The sequence below is a fragment of the Ursus maritimus genome, unplaced genomic scaffold, assembly GCF_017311325.1.
Source record: "Ursus maritimus isolate PB19 unplaced genomic scaffold, ASM1731132v1 scaffold_24, whole genome shotgun sequence".
Taxonomy (NCBI): domain Eukaryota; kingdom Metazoa; phylum Chordata; class Mammalia; order Carnivora; family Ursidae; genus Ursus; species Ursus maritimus.
In genome coordinates, this window is record NW_024424897.1 from 11,072,884 (window position 1) to 11,093,101 (window position 20,218).

At 36.2% G+C, this 20,218-nt stretch overlaps 1 protein-coding gene across 1 annotated transcript in view; it reads left to right on the plus strand.

Annotated features, from left to right (window-relative positions):
• The window catches only part of LOC103665913 (ATP-binding cassette sub-family A member 10-like), a 53,449-nt gene that overhangs the window by 19,914 nt on the left and 13,317 nt on the right, over window positions 1-20,218 (plus strand). Inside the window, 12 exon segments of the mRNA XM_040641210.1 lie at window positions 3,997-4,083; window positions 5,324-5,385; window positions 5,388-5,432; window positions 5,794-5,969; window positions 6,141-6,275; window positions 7,102-7,325; window positions 8,935-9,100; window positions 10,566-10,783; window positions 11,729-11,855; window positions 12,679-12,849; window positions 13,279-13,392; window positions 19,213-19,332. Of these exon segments, the coding sequence (XP_040497144.1) occupies window positions 3,997-4,083; window positions 5,324-5,385; window positions 5,388-5,432; window positions 5,794-5,969; window positions 6,141-6,275; window positions 7,102-7,325; window positions 8,935-9,100; window positions 10,566-10,783; window positions 11,729-11,855; window positions 12,679-12,849; window positions 13,279-13,392; window positions 19,213-19,332 (1,645 nt within the window).

A 20,218-nucleotide genomic window follows, 5' to 3' on the forward strand; every position in this document is an offset into this window, starting at 1 on the left:
CACCATTTATAATCTCCTTTGTGCATTCTCTTCTAATACACACACACACAGTATGATATGTATGTACACATATAGTATATAAAATAGACACGTGTAGATTATCTGCCTTTAGGGAGTGTATGGATTAAAGTTGTGAAGTCAAAAGATTTCTCTGTAATTTAGTAGCTTGGTCATTTTTGCTGAACCATGTGAGATCTCTAAACTTCATTTTCTTCCTTTCTAAGAAATGTGTAATATAACTCAACAGTACAATGACTTTTTGAGGAATTTGAAGAATCAGTGAGATAATTAAATATGCCTGTTAGGTAACAGGAACTGGATAAATGTTAGTTATCTTTATCCATATGGGTGTGGTTGATTGACAGGGCATAGAAATAAGAAATAATGTAGAGAAAAGCATTAGTAAAAGTTTTCAAGGGAAACCAGGAAGATGTACAGACAATGACTGCCTAATTCTTAATTTCATCATAATTTAGTGCATGCTTCTCTAGGTGTTTGCTTATTTTATTGAAGGAGATTATTGAGAAATACTCCTAAATGACATTCCATTTATGTGAAGTTATTTTTTTGAAAGTGTATTCTGAGGACAAAATGGAACATAGTGATTACAATGTGCTTCATGGATTTAAACCACCTGGTTTGAATCTTGGCTTAACTGCTCGTTAACTGTGTAATCCCAGCTAAGTTACTTGCCTGTATCTCGGTTTCTGTATCTTAAAAATGGGCATGACACTGGTAATAAGTTTGTTATGAAAAGTAAATGAGCTACCATGCATAAAGCTTTTAGAATAGTGCCTAGCCCATAATAAGCATTCAGTAACTGTTTGCTCTTAGTACTACCCCAGATAAATTCAATCAGATATTCTTGTATCAGTTCACTTATTTTGAAACAGTTAGGTCAAAGGTGATTGGCAAAAGTATCTGGGAGAAGGGGAAATGAGCAGGGAGACAACAGAGAAAGGAAAAAAACTATAACCTGACATGGAAAGATCAGAGAGAAAACCATCTCTGGAACTTCTTAAATTCTACCATTTCTAGTAATTTTTCAAGCTGTAACTCCTGTGTGAAAACTTATATAGCTATTTCCATTTATCCTGTTCTTTACCATTAACTTACAGTAACTATGTTGACACCAGAAAACTTAGTTAAATTAACAAGCTAAATCAGGACTAAATCACATTAGGCCCAAAACTCACCTTTTAGCAACATGGTTCCATAAATGCCCAGAACCTCAACCCTGACTCTTATTCATCCAGTGGGCAGTGAAGATGGGTATGGTTGTGTGGTCATTCAGTTCTCCCAAGTGGATACCACCAGTCATCCTATTCAGTGGTCTTAGATCCAATTTGCTGTTAATACTTTAACAGGAAATGAGTGTACCCCCAGGTGTACATATAACAGTTCTAGCCTTTCTAAGCCTGCACACTCTGTCCTCTACCTTGACAGCCCCTCTTTTTACGCTTGATAGCCCAACGTGCCTCAAACCAGCTCCTTAGACCATTCTGGACAAAACTGTTTCTGTGGGCAAATTAGTTACATTTATTCATCATTCATTAAGCCCTCTGCCAGAACTAGGATTCAAAGATGAATGACAGTCTTTAACCTCAGGACAGGCCGAGCCTGAGGGGGAAACAGGCACTTAAATAGATAATTAGTAAAAAGAGTGGTAGAGATGGATGCAAGAATAACCAAACATAGAGAACGATCATCCAACCCAGTCTAAGAGTGGTCAGAAGGAGGTAACTCTTGAGGTGAGTCTTATGGAAGGAAAAGGTCACATAAATTATGATGGGGCATGTGAAGGTTCTTCCAAACAGGGAGTGCAGTGTCACCAACATAGCGCAGAAAGAAACAATGTGTGTGTGTGTCTAAAGAATGAGAAGAAGCTGACATATCTGAGCTTAAAGTACAAGGCTAGAAGAGGGAGAAGTAAATATTAAGAGCTATGGGCCAAATCAGATCACGTAGGTTTTGTTTGCCAAGAAGGACAGGCTGTCCTGTATAGTATGGGGAATCACCAAGTGGTTTTAGGGAGGCAGATTAGACAGCCGGATCTTTGGCAGATCACTTGGACGGCTTTCTGGAATAGATTTGAAGGAGACACAACTGGAGAAATGGGAAACATTCCAAAGGTTGTGTCAGTCTGGGTTTGGTCAGGAGAAGTGAGTTGCTGGAAATATTGTATAAGTGAAGGGATTTGGTATGGGACTTAGTAATTCATAAGTACTAAGAATGGAAGAGGGAGGGTCAAGAAAGTTGTAGCCAGAAAGTCAGGGAAACAGCCACTGAGGACTTTATCCCGATGCATGAAGTGGGTCGGTCTCACTAAGTTTGCTGGGATTCTGTGGGAAAGTTCCCACTGGGTTTCTTAATCTCCAGCAGCAAAGCAGAGCTTGTCAAGAAGTCTGAGAAGCTGCTACAAACCTAGAGTCTGCCCATGTGTCTGCCCCCATGACCTTCAGAGAAAAATGGCCTTTTTTCACTTCTGCTTTCCAGATCTAGCCCAAGTTCTCCTCAAGTCCAATATAGAGAAGGATTTTTGGGAAGTGTAGTTCCTGGTATGTTCTCTGCATTGCAGGAGATGAGGGCTAGGTTGATGGAAAGGGAAAACACCATCAGGTTCAGAGATTGAGGTGAGAGATGATAGGAATCTGGACTAGAAGGTCATAGACAAGTGATGATGGGATAAATTCAAAGAGATTTCATAGCGTTAAATTCATAAGTCCATAAGGTTAAATGATAGTAATTTTGTGGACCACAGGATAAGGTGAGAGAGAGATAAGAAAGAATCAAGGATGTTTCTTAAGCATTTAGTTGGCATTCCTGGGTGGATGCTGAAAACACCAACTAAGAGAACAGAAGCGGGACTGGTTTAGAGGGAAAAATAAAACGCCCTGTGTGGTATCTATGTGCAGATGCAGAGCAAAAAGCTGAATATGTGCATTTGAGACTTTGAAGAAAGGCCTAAAGACACAAATTTGGGAATCATTAGAATCTAAGTAAGAGTTGAAGCAATGAGAGTGGGCAAAATTATATGGCAAAGATTTGTGAATCAGAAAAATAGTTGGTTAAGTGTGGAATCCAGTTTAAGGAATCCATAAAGTATGCTGAGTGGAATAGTAGGAGAAGGTTATGGAAACCAAGAGGTCAGAACCCAGGAAATAAAGTCTTGCAAGAAGAAAGGAGCTAGCAGCTGTTTAATACAATATCTATTAAACAGTGACTAGAAAGTATCAATGTCCGTTGGATTCTGTAGATTGTCATCGGTGTCTTCGCTGAGGATAGTTTCAGTGGAGTTGTTGGGTCAGAAGCTGTGTTGTCTTAGGCTGGGAATGAATGTGAGATAAAGAAATAGAAACATAAGGGCACCTGGGTAGCTCATTTAGTTGAGCGGCTGCCTTTGGCTCAGGTCATGATCCCAAGATCCTGGGATCTAGGCCCGTGTCTTTAGGCTTCCCTGCTCAGTGGGGAGTCTGCTTCTCCCTCTGTCCCCATCCCCTGCTCATGTACTCTCTCTTTCTCAAATAAATAAATAAATAAATAAATAAATAAATAAATAAAATCTTTTAAAAATTGGAAACAGAGTAGAGAGACTGTATTTTGATAAATTTGCCTGTGGAGGAGAAGAACAATTAAATAATAGCTAGAGAGGGGTGCAGGACTGAGGGAAAGCCTCTCCCCCTTCCTTCCTTCCTCGCTCTCCTATTCTTTCTTTCTGTCCTTTCAATGGTAGCTCTCCCTTCATTTGCCAACCGAGAGAAACAGCTGGAATGTGCGAAATGCCAAGTTTGATAAAGGTATGAGCCCGTCTGTGCAAATCTCTTTGCGGGTGGTGTGAGCTTTTACCACTGCTCTCCTTGGATCGCGTTATGAGGGTGACACCCTACCTGATGAGGTTCAGGATCAATCACAAACTGTAGTATTGGTGGTTAACATAATCTGTGTTATTAGAAAAAGTACTTACCTCAAAGTTGCTTAATCTTTTTTTTTTTTCAGAATCAGAAATGTTACAAAAGAATATAATGGAAAATCTGAAAAAGTAGAAGCTTTGCAAGGTAAAGAGAAAGACTTCATTGTTCTGATGTTTTTAATTAAAAAAATTTTTCTTTTGTTTCCTGAAGATACAGACCTCCATAGTAGCAAATTAGAGAATGAGTCTAGATAAAAATAAAAAATTTAAAAAGCCCACATTTCTACTCTGAGGGATAGTCATCGATAATATATTTACACATATATAACATTTTTTTTTAAAGATTTTATTTACTTATTCGACAGAGATAGAGACAGCCAGCGAGAGAGGGAACACAAGCAGGGGGAGTGGGAGAGGAAGAAGCAGGCTCATAGCGGCGGAGCCTGATGTGGGGCTCGATCCCGTAACGCCGGGATCACGCCCTGAGCTGAAGGCAGACGCTTAACTGCTGTGCCACCCAGGCGCCCCACATATATAACATTTTTTAAAATAGGATTGTACTGCATATGCTGATTCATAATCTTTGACTTGGATTTGTCAAACTGAGCTTGCAGTATCACTGGAATTGTTCTTACTTTTATAGGACTTCTCATCACCTGTTTTGGGCTGTGGTTTGTCTTGTTTTTGATTCTCTGACAATATAATTCCACGTGTTGTCTATCTTCAGAGAATCTCTTGAATTTTCTAGGGCGCTAATGGAACCCTATTGTTTCTCCATGGAGTTAGATAATGTTTCAAATATTCAAGAAAAAAATTATCAACTCCTAACCACTCATATAGAAAAATGCCTGTGACATGTCCTGGGTCCCACAGACCCATCTAGAGACCATGCCCAAACTTTTGTGATACAAAATAGAGGATTGACCAGTGCCAGGGGAAACTTTACCATCCTCTCCTTAAACCATTCTCCCTCCCTCCAAATATGGAATACATACCCCTTTGCCTCGGTCCCTGGCCCTTCTGTCTCAGCTCTGCGAGCGTCTGGGAGACTGTTTCTTCAGTCACACTGCTTTCCTTGGCCCAGGGAGCAAATACTCTGCTCACTCTGCTTTACTCCTGGTAGCCTTTGCTCTGTTCTTTAACATTGAATCAATATATTCTTTGACATTTGAAGGATTTGGGTAAGGAGGAAGGTAAAAGTTTATATTCTCAGTCTTGATCCAATTTCTCCAGAGAAATTAAGGTTTTGTCTTTCATAAATAGACACAATTAAATATATAATTTTAGAGGGCACATACTAGAATACCAATAAATGAAGCTCTGAGATACTTTTGACTCTTAAAAACTTTTGTAATGTCCATTCCATCTGAAAATAATCCAAAGTCTAATTTTCGCATTTTATTCTAAAACAAGCATATTTCTTGACATATATGGGGGACAGGTCACTGCAATACTGGGACACAGCCGAGCTGGTAATTGACACTGCTAAACATTCTGAGTGGGTTGTGTGGTTCTATGGAAGGTAAGAAAATAATTTTAGAAGCAAGTTGGCTGATAAAGCAGGTTCCTCAATCAGATTGTGTAAAACAAAAACCCTTCACTAAAGCAACCTTTTTACACAGTTGAGGAATTTAGAATAGGAAATATTTATTTCATATTTATATAAATTCATGAGAAAGCTTTATCTCCACTCTGCTATTGTTATTCCGTGTCTACTTTGCGTCGATGTGGACCCTGATATTTATGTTAAGAATAATCTGAATTTCTCAATGTATTAATTATGCAATTATGAAATGTGAAGTTTCTTCAACTAATATCCTATCTTACCACTCTTCCTAGAGTTACTATCCTGGTATTGAATACTTTAAAATTTCCATTTACAGGATCAGTCACTACTTATAATACTCAACTCTCTGAAATAACTAATGTGGAAGAAATGAGAAGGAACATTGGATTTTGTCCACAATTCAATATTCAATTTGACTTTCTTACTGTGAGAGAAAACCTCAGGCTATTTGCTAAAATAAAAGGGATTCAGTCGGAGGAAGTGGAAGAAGAGGTAGGTGAACATATTAGAACTAATGCCTTTGAAAATAATTTACTTTGCTCTTGACCATATTTTTGTTTATTATTTTATTTTTAATAAATAAAGCTTAACTGATGAAGTTCTTTTAAAATAGATTTCTCCTAATTATTAGAAGAACTGATGAAAATATTTTGTATTATGTAGATTTTTTTTCAATATGTAAAAAGAGTTATGATGGAATTGGACATACAAAACATTCAAGATGTTATAACTAAAAAATTAAGTGGTGGACGGAAGAGAAAACTAACATTTGGGATTGCCGTTTTAGGAAATCCTCGGGTAAGAGGAAAAAAATATTTTTTGAGATTAATTTGTGTGTGTGTTTTTTAAGATTTTATTTACTTATTTGAGAGGGAGTGCAAAAGAGAGAGAGAGCATGAGCCAGAGGGGGTGGGCAGAAAGAGAGGGACAAGCAGACTCCCCACTAAGCAGGGAGCCCAACACAGAACTTGATCCCAGGACCCTGAGAGCATAACCTGAGCCAAAGGCAGACTTTCTGTTACTTAAAACCAGTGTCTGGAGATAGTCATTGGGATGTCAGTCATCAGTGATGAACTAATCCTGTGGAGGAGTTCTAGATGACAGAGGAGACCTTTTAGAAACTCAGCTACAGGGGCACCTGGGTGGCTCAGTGGGTTAAGCATCGAACTCTTGATTTTGGCTCAGGTCGTGATCTTGGGGTAATGGGGTTGAACCCTGCGTCAGGCTCTGCGCTCAGCATGGAGTCTGCTTGAGATCCTCTCCTTCAGTCCCTCCCCACACTCGTGCACACGCGCTCTCTCTCGAATGAGTAAATAAAATGAATCTAAAAAAAAAAAAAAGAAACTCAGCTACATACATTTATATTTGTGTTTTTGCACAAACCTTGCTCTGCAAAAATGCCTTAGTAAAGAGCTGCTGCTATTGGTATGAAAGAATAAATGCTTCCCAAGAAGCCTAATCCATCCTCAAAAATTAATTTACTCTCTCATTGGAATTATAGTTTTCTGAAGGACAGATTTTGAATATGAGTTATGGATATCAGTAGCTTAACATGTTAGAAGTGCTGTTTCAAATATTCTAGTGTATTTTTAAAGTTCGTAAAGAGAAAGGGCAAATAACATAGCCCATTATAATGGTTTATTACATGGTTGCAGATTTTGGCATTCGGAAACAGGAGAAAGTCAATGAGACAAGAGATACTAGAACTGAGTCTGAAATGCAACAGGGTCCTTGTTCTCTTCCTGGATTGAGAAAGGTCATTAGTACTGGAACTTTCTGGAACCAACAGGTCTGTGCCATGGCAAGGCTTCGCTTCTTAAGGCGTGAAAAGAAAGCACTTTTGTCCTTGTAAGTATCAGACTACTTTAAATCTCTCTAGTCAATGTATGAAAAAAAGTTTAAATGTGAAGAAAATAAGTCTATTAACTTCTTCACCCATTTAACAAAGTTTTTGGAGTGACTGTAAATGTTATCCTACAGTAGTGAGCACAGTTGACAAGGTCTTTCAAATTACATCTTGTGGGGGAGAAAAATACCCATGAAATAATTACCCAATAAATATGTTAATTGTTCATTATATCACAAATCTTTATTGAAGCCTGTTATGTGCTAGACATTGTTTTAGGTGCTGTGGTGTTTACCTTCTGGTTGGGAGGAAAAGGTAACAAATAACAAATATAAAAACTAAATAAATTATATAATAGATTATGCAGAATAGAGTAGGGGATGGGAAAGGCTGGTGGGAGTTAGGAGTTCATTGTAATTCTAAATAAGGTGGTTAGTGTTGGCCTCATTGAAATGGTCACATTTGAGCCAAGATTGGAAGAGCCAAGCAAATAAAAGGGGGAGAACACCAGTTTAGAGCAGAAAGCATCAACTGTGTTTGGCAAAAGGGAATCATCAAAGGTTTTAAGAAGAGAAGGTCTGAAAGTAGACAACTCTTTTGAGGTGCTTGACCATGGAGAGAGTAGAAAGAGCAGTAGTAGCTGAAGGGAGATTGAAATTAGGAGGAAGTTTCTTTTTCCTTTCTTTGTTCTTTAATGAATGGGAGACATTAGAACATGCTTTAGTCATGATGGGAATATGCCAGTAGGATGAAATAATGGAAGATGAGCAAATTGAGCAAGGTCTCAGGTAGGGTGGCAAGGGTCTGGATCCAGAGCTATATTGAGAAATGACTTTGATAGGGAGCAAAAACAGCATCTGTTACAACAGAAAGGAACACTGAAAGGATGTTTTCTGGGGTTTTTTTGTGGGGGGGGGAGGTGATAATACCAGGAGGGCTTTCTGTCTGATGGACTTCATTTTTTCCCTATGAAATATGAGGCTGAGAGTGAGGAAGAAGGAGGTAGAGCCTGAGGTCTGATGAGAAAGTAGTCATTGCAAAGACTGGACTCATAACCTTATTAGAGAAACAAAAAGATTACTTGAAAGACTTTTACTCATTGTTTCAGCTGGAAAAATGAATTTTAGGATCTGAAAATAGTGCATTATATGTGGCATCTAGTTTCGTGAAAGTTAAAGTACATACAAAACAGCAGCTGATGAAAGTTAAAATTTAACTTGAAATTGTGCACATTACAAGTCTGAGGGCAGTATGAAATCAGGTTTCTTTCCCTTTAAAACTACCTAGGCAGGCTGTTGGAGGCTCCTGGCATCCCGTCAAATCTTCAAACCATTTTTCCTGTTGTCCTTGTCAACCATCACACCCACAGAGGAACCCACTTGGATCTTACCTTCTCTTTTTGATGCTCTATTATCCTTGGCAATCTTGCAAAGTGATAGTGATTTATGGAAAATTTTGAGCCTGTTTTCAGATTAGTCTTATTTTCACTTTATGTAACTGAAGGCCATATTTGTATGTTGAATTTCCATAGGTTGGCATTTATATAGCATGTCTGTGACTTAAATAGAGGGAAAATGTTTTAGACTTGCATTTTAATTTTCTTTTCCTTAGGTTACTGGTACTTGGTATTCCTTTTACCCCCACCATTTTCAAGAAGATAGTGGATGTGGTATCTAATTACACTCATTGTTGGGAGCTTTCATCCAGTATGTATTTCCTTTCTCTGAAACAACCCTCACAGGCTCCTCTTACTGGTCTGTGGTCATCAATAATACAGGTGAGAAATAGGGATTCAATTAGTAAGTAAGAGTAGTAAAAAGCAACTCAACTGTTCTATATCAGTATAACTTGAGTCTTTTTTGGGTAAGGTATAAAATTGTAATCCTTTAAAGAGCATGTTTTCTCTTAAAGAGGTCATCTTTTATTAGTGATTTTATTTGTTGTCAAAGCAGTGCATGTTTTGCAACAATGTGGATAGATCTTGAGGACATGATGCTAAGTTAAATAAACCAGACAGAGAAAGGCAAATACGGCATGGTATCACTTATAAGTAGGGAAAAAAATAGTCCAACTCCTAGAAATAGAGAGTAGAAAAGCGGTTGCCAGGGACTAGAGGGTAGGGGAAATAGTGTTAGGCTGGTAAAAAGGTATGAGCTTTCAGCTATAAGATCTAAAGACCTAATGTGTAATATGGAGGCTATAGTTGATAACACTGTATAGTATAATTGAAATTTGCTAAGTAGAACATAAACGTTCTTATATATACACACATGTGTACACACACATACAAATATATACATGTGAGGTGATGGATATGTTAACGAGATAGGAGAAATCCCTTCACAATGTATATGTATGTCAAATCATTATGATGTACATTTTAAGTATCTTACAATTTTGTTTGTCAATTATACTTCAATAAAGCAGAAAAAAGCAATGCATGTTTAATAGAGAAATTGAAACAATACTAAAATATGTAATATAGAGGGTAAAATTCTCTCATTTCTTTTTATTTTATTTATTTATTTATTTATTTATTAGAGAAAGCATGAGCAGGGGGAAGGGCAGAGAAAGAGGGAGAAGCAGACTCCCCTGCTGAGCAGGGAGCCCAAGGGTGGGGGGCGTTGGGGCGGTGGTGATCACACAACCCTGAGATTATAACCTGAGAGGAAGGCGGACGCTTAACTGACTGAGCCACCCAGGCACCCCTCTAATTTTATTTCTTAATTTTTCCATCTAACTGTTAATAATTTGGTAAATGTCTTCTACACTCTTTTCCTTTATAAAAACATAAACTCACTATTTATAGAACCATCTTATATTTGAAAATATATTTTCTGAATTGGAATTGTATCAAAGGGTCCTACAATTCTTTCTGTCACATAAGATCTAAATCTTTTTTTTTTTTTTTTTTTTAAAGATTTTATTTATTTATTTGACAGAGACAGCCAGCGAGAGAGGGAACACAAGCAGGGGGAGTGGGAGAGGAAGAAGCAGGCTCACAGCGGAGGAGCCTGATGTGGGGCTCGATCCCATAACGCCGGATCACGCCCTGAGCCGAAGGCAGACGCTTAACCGCTGTGCCACCCAGGCGCCCCAAGATCTAAATCTTTGACATCTTTCCATGCTAGTGAATGTTCATCTGTTTCATGTATAGAATAAGTCATTTGGATTACCAAAATAATGCACTTACGGCAATTCAACAATTCAAAAAGGCTGAAGTGTCAAAGAAAAATTAATAGTCTCCTCAACCTAATTCCACCCTGGTAATTTATAAATTATACAACAAGTATATTTACTTTAATAATTTGGAACTCATATTTGTGTGTGTGTTTTTAAAGGATTACAGATTTTCAGTTGCATGTAATACCAAGAGAATGACTTGTTTTCCTGTTCTTATGGGAATTGTTAGCAATGCCCTTCTTGGAATTTTTAATTTTACGGAACTTATTAAAACAGAGTGAAGCATATTGCCTTTTGTAAATATGGTACTGACTTGTGTAAGAGACAATTTAGCGAGGGATAAAGGGCAAGAACTCTATAGCCTACCACCTGGGTTTGAATCCTATTTCATGTATTTCCTATTTATTAGCAAGTTTCTTAGCCATTCCTTGCTTCACTGTCTTCATCTGTAAAATGGGGAATATAATTGTACCTACATTATATGATTATTGTGAGGATTAAATGAATTTCCTAAGTACCTAGAACAGAGCCTGACATATACATTTTTCATTTATTCTACAAATACTTCTTGTCTACCTGGTACTTTCAGGGGTATTTTTTTTTTTATATGAAATAAGGCAATTTCTGTACTCTTTTTTCTTTTTGGTCTATTGTTATAATAGTAATAAATTATCCTGTCTGGAAAACAACTTAGATTTATAGTAAGACCCGTCCATGCCTTAAAGATTAATTTAAACGTTTCTAGAAGTCAAGAAATTATTTATGCAGGACAGATTTGTTCTCCTCTAATTATAGCTTGCAGCTAGGGACAGGAACAGAGGAACAGCTTTAAGACAATTACTATTAGAGTTTTAGTGGCTGTTATCTATAATTCATCTACTGGGAAACAGGAAACTGAAAATGGCAGCTTCCGAGAATATCAGTGTGCTCCAAATAGTATGTGTCTTCATTTAACAATTACTACATGCAAATGTGAAAGAGAACCTGCTCATGCTCTCTAAATACACGCCTATAAAATTCAGATTTTTAAACTTTCTTTTGATATCATGCAGTTCTGGGAATGGGACCTGCTATTAGGGGTAACAAAGTATGGTTCCTTCTCTCTTTGTTTGCTTCTTAAATTAGGTATATGCTTCCATTCTGAACTTTTCACTATTATTTCTCAAGAACATATAAAACTATGTTTGATTGTATGACATGTAACAATTTCGACAGCTTACAGATGTGCTTTGAACTTCCAGAATGTCTTAATGGTGGGCATTGGTTCTTTGAATGGACCCTTATTTCTCTTGGTCCTTGCAAACTGCATTTCTCCTTACATGGGCATGAGCAGCGTCAGGGATTGCAAAGTAAGAGGGGGAGGGGAAGGGAGGGAGAGAACAGAGGGAGAGGGGAAGGGAGGAGGAGAAACATGATTTTATCTGACTTTAGTAGTTAGAATTTCATTGTTCTATGCACTCAGGATAGCTCTTCAAGAAAAATATGTTTACACATAAATTATGTCATTTGCTCTAATCTCATTATAGATTTTATTAAATGGTTAATCTTGATGTCAAAGGGGTCAGAAAGTTAACTATTCAACACAGTGAACTTGCCTCACCTTTAAAGGGAATCATACTAAATCAACTGTAGAAGTGAAATGTGCTATGTTTCGACGTCATGTTGTTATTTCATGATTTCAAAGGGAATTTGTATTTTTTAACAGAGCATCAAATAGAAGATATACCATGTTTCCAAAGCTTTAACTATGCTTTTATAAATTGGCCTTTAAAAAATTATGTGATAGTCATTTTTGTTTCTCTACATCAAAGGGCAAATCAATTTTACTAATAAGTCAGACCTTTCCTGTTGAGCCATTGGCTATACATTCCCACATCGGGTGTCAGATACTTAGGAGAATGCTATTTTCCAGTCACAGAGACACGGTTTTCTTTGGGATAGTATTAGTATTTTAGTTGTGCCGAAGCCTGTTTACCTAAACTTAGGTGAGAAAGTTACTGAAGCTCAGATTCACCATATAAAATAATACAGATGAAAAAAAAAAAAAACCCTAACTGCTACTACAACACGCTATTTCTCAATTTTATAAAAAATTAATATATTTGTATAAATGAAATACCTTTTCTACCTAACGTTTCAAACCCTTCTGTATCCCTTCTGTTTCTTTATCAGCAAAAAACTCAGTCTCAGTTATGGATTTCAGGCCTGTGTCCTTCAGCATACTGGATTGGACAGGCTCTGGTGGACATTCCATTATACCGCTTGGTTCTTTTTTCAATATATTTAATTAACTACTTCATGATTTTGGAACTCAACTTTTCAATGGGACTCATGTTTGCTCTTGTAAGTGATCATTTTTTTTTCACCAGGCCAAATATAATAATAGAATCAAAACAAATAATCTACTTTCATGAACACTGTGTTATTAACAAAAGGCATACGTAAGAAAATCACCTTACAGGGGCACCTGGGCGGCTCAGTCGTTAAGCGTCTGCCTTTGGCTCAGGACATGATCCCAGAGTCCTGGGATCGAGCCCCACGTCAGGCTCATCCCCTGGGAGCCTGTTTCTTCCTCTCCTGCTCCCCCTGCCTGTGTTCCCTCTCTCACTGGCTGTCTCTCTCTCTCTGTCAAATAAATAAATAAAATCTTAAAAAAAAAAAAAAAAGAAAGAAAATCACCTTACACACCCTTATAAGCTAATTATCTCTCCATTCCCTGTCACACATGGGACCAGCCAGCTCTCATCTTGCTGTCGACCTTATTGTTCGCAGGTGGTTTGCATAGCTGGTTGTTCAGCCTCTCTTGTATTCTTCACATACGTGATTTCATTCATCTTTCACAACAGGAGAAAGAATAGTGGTTTTTGGTCTCTTGGCTTTCTTATTGTAAGTACCTGTCTATGCAATATGCACATTTATATTAAATTTTCTTAAAGCTTATTTTTAAAAAATGCACAGTTAAGTGTATACACTTTATTGTTCATTTTCTTTCTCCTGTTTTCCATCTCTTCTTTGAGGTTTTTCTTTTATATCTCTGTTTCTTTGGAGAGGAGCAAAATATCTGTAGAAATCCTGGCATGGCTCATCTATCATCAAAGACTAGATCACTTGGGACAGTTCCCTCATTTTACAGAGTGGGAAAAACTTAAAAGAATCATGCCTGAACCCAAGCCTTTCCACCCAGTGTAATTTCCTCCTGAATAATTCTACTTATTAAAAAAAAAAAAGAAAAAAAAAAAGAAGTGTGATAGGTGGCCATATTGACTAGTTACATAATCAAACAAACATGGAAATGTTTGATTAATAATATGTCTTGTTGACATTTTGAGAAGATAACATAGCTTTCTGACCATATTGGATATTAAAACAGTTAAGATTCACCTTAAGAACTAAAAAGGCCAGCCACATCCAAATCATAACTTTAATCTCATAAGCAGTGTATAGATAGCTCTGTCCCCAATCCCATTTCAGACATGTCCTTAGTTTGGGGACCAGTAGTGAGAAAGGGAGCAAGGTATCCTTTTATTCTTCCATTTTCTTCTGGATTTCCCTTTCTCCTGTATATCATGGGGACAGGATGGAGGGTTTAGGGGTAAACAGACCCAACATCTTACTTCTTTCGGGCTGTTATAGTCACAGGGGCTGGTCTTTGTGGATAATATCCAAAGATTAGATTTAGTGTGGACAGGAATGTCACAAATACAACCAGTTGGACAATTCAGCATGCCAGCAGAAATCCTAAAGACTACTAAATTGCTTCTTAGGTCCTCCCTGCAATACCTAGTCATAATTTCTTGGGTCAACTTTATAAGTGGTTGTGCTACAATAGTCAAATGTCTTAACAAGGTAATGCCTCCTTAACTATTGGAATTAGTCCTTGATCTATTTGGTTTTTTCCCTTATGTTTCCCAATAAAAGGTGGATTTGTCAGTTTCATCCTTTAATTTAATCAATTTTTGCTTTATATATTTTGAGACTATAGGTGAAAATCATAAGGAAGAAAAGATACATTTCCAGAATTTAGTCTTTTCTCTCCAGGTCTGCACAGTTCAAAATCATGTTTTTAGAGGGTCGACTGTATTTCATTGGGGCATTCGGGTCTGGAATCATTATGTACTGACCCTATTTATTCTAATAATGGGTTTTGGTCCTAAAGTCAATATATCAGATATTAATAAAAGTACACCACATCTCTTTTATTTAGTATTTGCCTGGTAAATCTTTTTGCATGTGTTAACTTTCACCCTTTCAGTATCCCTTATGCTTCAATGTGTGTCTATTGTCAACTGAATATAGTTGGATTTTATTTGTTGTTGTTTTTAAATTCAATCTGACAATCCATGCTTTTAATTTAATGAATTTCGTATGATTATTAATATAATTCAATTTGTTTATATCACTTTACTTTATGACTTTATATTTTACTTATGGCTTTATTTTTTTATATATTTACTTTATGGCTTTATGTCATATTTATTTTATGGCTTTATATATTTATATGCATTATGTGGCTTCCTGTCTTTCTTGCTTTTGGTTTTTGATTCACTCAAATTCATTTATTCTCTTTTATTCTACATTTTATACTCTTCTGTTTTGGAAGTCAGAAACCAGATTTTATTACCTTGGTGGTACTCTGCATTAGTTTGCTGCAAATGCCACAATAAAGTACCACAAATTGGGTGACTTCAACAACAGAAACTTATTTTTTATAATTCTGTAGGTAGAAGTCCAAGATCCAGGTGTCTGCAGAGTTGTTTTTCTGAGGCCTTCTTCTTGGCTTGTAGATGGCCATCATCTTTCAGTGCCTTTATGTGGTCTTTTGTGTGTGGCTGTGTCCAAATTTCCTCCTCTTATAAGGACAATAGTCAAATTGGATTAGGAACAACCTCTAAGACCTCTTTAATCTTAATTACCACTTTAAAGACCCCATCTCCAAATACAGTCATATTCTACTAGGCTTAGAACTTCAACATATGAATTTTGAAGGGGATGCAGTTCAGCCCCTGATGTCCATGACTTATTCCCCCCGTATTAAATTTAACAAAGCCTAAAGTTAGCCAATATCCTAATTACTTCCAACACCATGTTTGGAGACTTTATGATCAATAATTGCTCACCCTACTTACATGCTGTTCTCTAGTGTTTTGTTCTTTCTTTTGCTAAATCTCACAAATAAACATTATTATTATTATTATTATTATTATTATTAATTTTAAGAAGTTAAAAAAGATTCGTAGACACTTTGTTGACCATTCTTTGTTCACCATTCACACTTCGAGCTTAGTCTTTTCTCTCTCTCACTAGGGCCATTTTTTTTATTATAATTTTTTCACTCTCATTCTTAAAAGTTAATTTTACCACATATGCATTTCTTGGTTGACAATTATCTTCTTTTATCTCATAAATTTACTTAACCTCTTGCTGACATTTTTGCTATTGAGATGTCTGCTGTCAGTTCTTTTGCCATGCCTTTGTAGAAGATCCGTCTTTGACTGCTTTTAAGGTCTTTGACTTTAGCGTCTTTAATTTCATTACAGTGTTTCTAGGTATGGATTTTTTTTAATTTATCTTTTTTTAAAGTGAATTATGCTGCATGAATCTATAAATTCTTTTATCAGTTCAGGGAAATTCTCAGCCAGTATCTCTTCAAATATTACCTCTCTTACTAAAGTAAAAATAAAACATTTATTCTTTGCTCTCTGGACTCTACTGAGATAATATTAGTGTTGTTCTCAGTCTATCCTATACATCTCTTAGCATTTTCTGCAAATTTTCTATGTCCTTGTCCTTGCTGCACTCTGGGAAATGCTCCAGACTTTCTGTCCAACTCACCTATTTCTTATTCAGCTCTTTCTAAGCTTTTTCTGATGGTTGGCTGACTTTTAAAACTTTCAACTTTTTTTTTTTTAATAATAATTTTTTTTTCTAAGACTCTATTTGGTTCTCTTTCAGACATGTCCAATTATTCCTCATGGTCTTTCGTGACTTGCCTGTGTTCTTTATTCCAAGTTTGATTTCCTTATACATTTAATTGAAAATAATATTTGTACTTGCTATTTGACAATTCTAATAGTCTACAGATAGTTTTAATACGTGTGTATGTGTCTTTTTTTGCGTTTTTGTTTTTTTCCCTCCTGTTTCACCCTTATTGTGGCTGGCTGCTCTGTGTATTTGGCTTTCTTTCCTTTTTCTTTTCTTTTTTTTTTTTTTAACTGGGAGCACATTTTTAGTTGACCTTTATTATTTAAAAAAAAATTTTTTTTATTATATTATTTAGTTGACCTTTAAGTATGGAACTCTCAAGATCTCAAATTGGGGATCTCTTCATCCTAAAAGAATTTTCAGTTACTTTTGCAAGAAGAATAGTGTAGAACCCATGTAGGATTGCATAAGCCATCTTAGAGTATCATGCCTTCATATGGGATTTGCAAGGAATATTGTAAAGAGGGTTACTTTTTATTCTATTGAAGGTACTTGGAGGGAAGGACCTTAAGGAGGGCCTAAGTCTTTGCCTGTCTATCCCTGAACTGGAATAGGCATTTGTTCCCAGGTTGCTCAGATTTAGTGTTTACTTAATGGTCCAAGTCATGTTTCAGACTTTGTTTTTGCCCTTAAAGAATTCCCTCACTGTTTTTCTGAGACTAGCAGTGTACTATTTGAAGGACATTTGTTTTAAATGGTATGGGTAAGGTCTTTTTTGGGATATCTCTTCCTCCATATTCCTACATATAGAAGTCCACCACTAACTTGTAAAACTGCAGTTTTGTAAAGCAGTGAATGTAGAATCTAGTTTACAGCAGATGGAGGAGTAAATATAGAAGGGGGAAGTAGAAACAGAAGTGTTTTAGAACTCCTTAAAATGTTGTTATTGTTTGCCAGAGGGAAGATTTAATGGGAGGATTCTTTTTTATTTTCCTGATGTTTGGGACAAGATAGATGAGGTAATTAGTGCAAGAAGATAATGAAAAGAAAAGGAAGAGGAGGAAGGAGGTAGGGTGGTCAAAGATAAGTTATTTCATTGCATTTATAGAATTAGAACATTTAACTTCAGTTTTCTAAAACTTAAGATATATTGCTATTTGTTTTGTTAAAGCAAAACCTTTCATCATTATAAATGGTATGGGCAATAAATCTTCAAGAAGATTGGGATACAAGGCTATAAAATAAACTAATGAACCCTAAGATTATTTCCATTTGTGTTTTTCCTTCAGAAAATGTTGCTTGTGCTTGTGGAGGGAACGTTATTTATATGCTTTTTTGTTCTGTTATCTGTTTCATATGTATCTTGACACCCACCATATTGTACATTGACTTCATGTATGGACAGTTGACTCATACAACAAAAAGTATAGTGGTTAAGAGTTTGGGCTCTGGAGTCAGATAGTCCCCCAGTTTGAGTCCTTGATCTAGCACACAATAGCTAGAAGTCATTGGGCAAGTTACTTCAGTTATCTGAACTTCAGAAAATATGTGAAATAACAATAGTACTCTAAAGGGTTAGGATTGAGTTTTTCAAAGCACATTAACTATCATCAAAGTACTTGGTAAACAGTAAATCTCCATAGATACTCAATAGGAGCTCCTATCCTCTTCTCTTTCTCCTCTTTTCTTACAACTACAGTAACTGAAGTGCCACTTAACAAAGTGTTTTGCATAAATTGGACCCTTAATATGTATCTTTTTTGATTGTTGATGAATAAAAAACATAAAAAGGATAAATCCTCCTTACTCAATGCCTTCCCAATATTCATTCATTGATATTAATTGCATTTCTCTGTTTCATGCCAGACACTTGGCTTGAAAAAAACAGTCTTTGCAATCAGAGGACTTACATTCAATGGAATATGTAAAAGAAATGAAACCAAACCAAACCATTCTTCAGAATGTCCCCTGGATTTGTAATGGAAGGAGAACAGGAGCCAGGGAGTCCGCTTAGGAAACTATCAAAGTAGTCTCAGTGGGAATATGGGTGGGCTGCTGCATGTGCAGTGCTATGCTGTCCCTATTATTTTTCTCTGAGGATTTTTTTTTTTTTAGCATAGTTGACACACAGTGTTCCATTAGTTTCAGGTGTACAACATAGTGATTCCACACGTTTGTACATTATGCTATGCTCACCGTAAGTGTAGCTATCATCTGTCACCATACAATGCTATTACAATGTCATTGACTCTATTTCTAATGCTGTGCCTTTTGTCCCCATGACTTAGTCATTCCTCTGAGGATGTTTCAATCCTTTCAGTATTCCTACATTAGTATCAAAACGGATAATTCTTGTATTTCTCCTGTTGCTTGAACATGGCTATAAATACTCACCTCAGTATTTATTTTGTCCTTTTATCTTTTAAATCCCAAGTCATATCGTCAGTTAATTCTTAATTATACCCTGATGCTGAAAGCATTTGAGGATTTGGGTGATAAAGTAAATAATGCTACATCCCCTTCTTTTATTGTTGCTCTCCATCCATGTCAGATAGTGCAAAATCTTTTAGATATATATATGTCAGACTTTTTTATAATCCTGTGTTTCAGTTGTAATGATAGTATCATGCTTCCTAAAGAGGAAATCCTAACAATATTGCTATATATAAGGTGAAAATTGAAAATGAGAATGTCTCCTAGGATAACAGATCATTCATAGAAAATAGCTTAAAATATTATATATGACTGAGAAAATTATAATGCCTCTGGCTGTTTTTCTTCTAGATCTCATTACTTTTACTCAACTTCCTATCATCAGTTGAATTTGAAAAACCCAGTTTCATTTTATGCATGATTTCAATGCCTTTCTTCACTTTAATTGGATTTTTTGTGTTTTTAGTAAAGGTAAGCAATATTACCTACTGTGTGACTGGCCTTAACCGTGTAGCCCATTAATAAAATCTTTGCCCAATGTTGGAACAGGTGTAAAATTTAGAAGTTAGTCAATGCTGATAAATTCTGAAATTAAGATTGCAAAACTGAATAAGGCTGATACCTGTGTTTAAGTCCCTTTTCCTAAAATGTAAGACTGCATGGACGATATGACATACTGCATTCTTTGATTGCTTGCGACTTAGTGTCAATAAATTGCTATGGAGATGTGATTGGTAAGGGAAGAAAGTGTGTTGCTACCAGGCACTTCTGGGAGAAACCAAGCACTTCTGGGAGAAACCAAGCACTACCGAAAATGTGGGGCAACTGTTGATAAATCTCATCTACCTCACAGTTCTGTACTTTACCACTTCCACTAACAAGAGACTTGCAAGTGTTCTCCTTAACGAGCACAGCGTAATGTATGGAACTGTTGAATTACTACATTTTACTTCAGAAACTAATATAACACTGTATGTTAATTAACTGGAATTAAAATAAAAACTTAAATAAAAGAATAGTTAATGCTATATAGTGTTTTTTTAATAGAAGGCAGATAAAAAATATTCATTTGAAGGATGAATTGGAATAATTGTAAAGCTATAGTCAAGATATTTTATTTTATTTTATTCCATTGAGCCTATTAAAAGGATTAAAGTGATGTTGGTTCTCAAAATGTAATATATGTATCCTGCCAAGCCTACTAAGTGGTAATAATTTTTAAAAACTCTTTAAGATTTACTGGCAGAGAAAATATTTGACTTTTCTAAGGAAACATACATTTTTTAATGAAATGAATAATGAGAATTATATCCTCTCCCTTGTTTACCTATTTTCTAGAACTATAAGAGATGCAAAA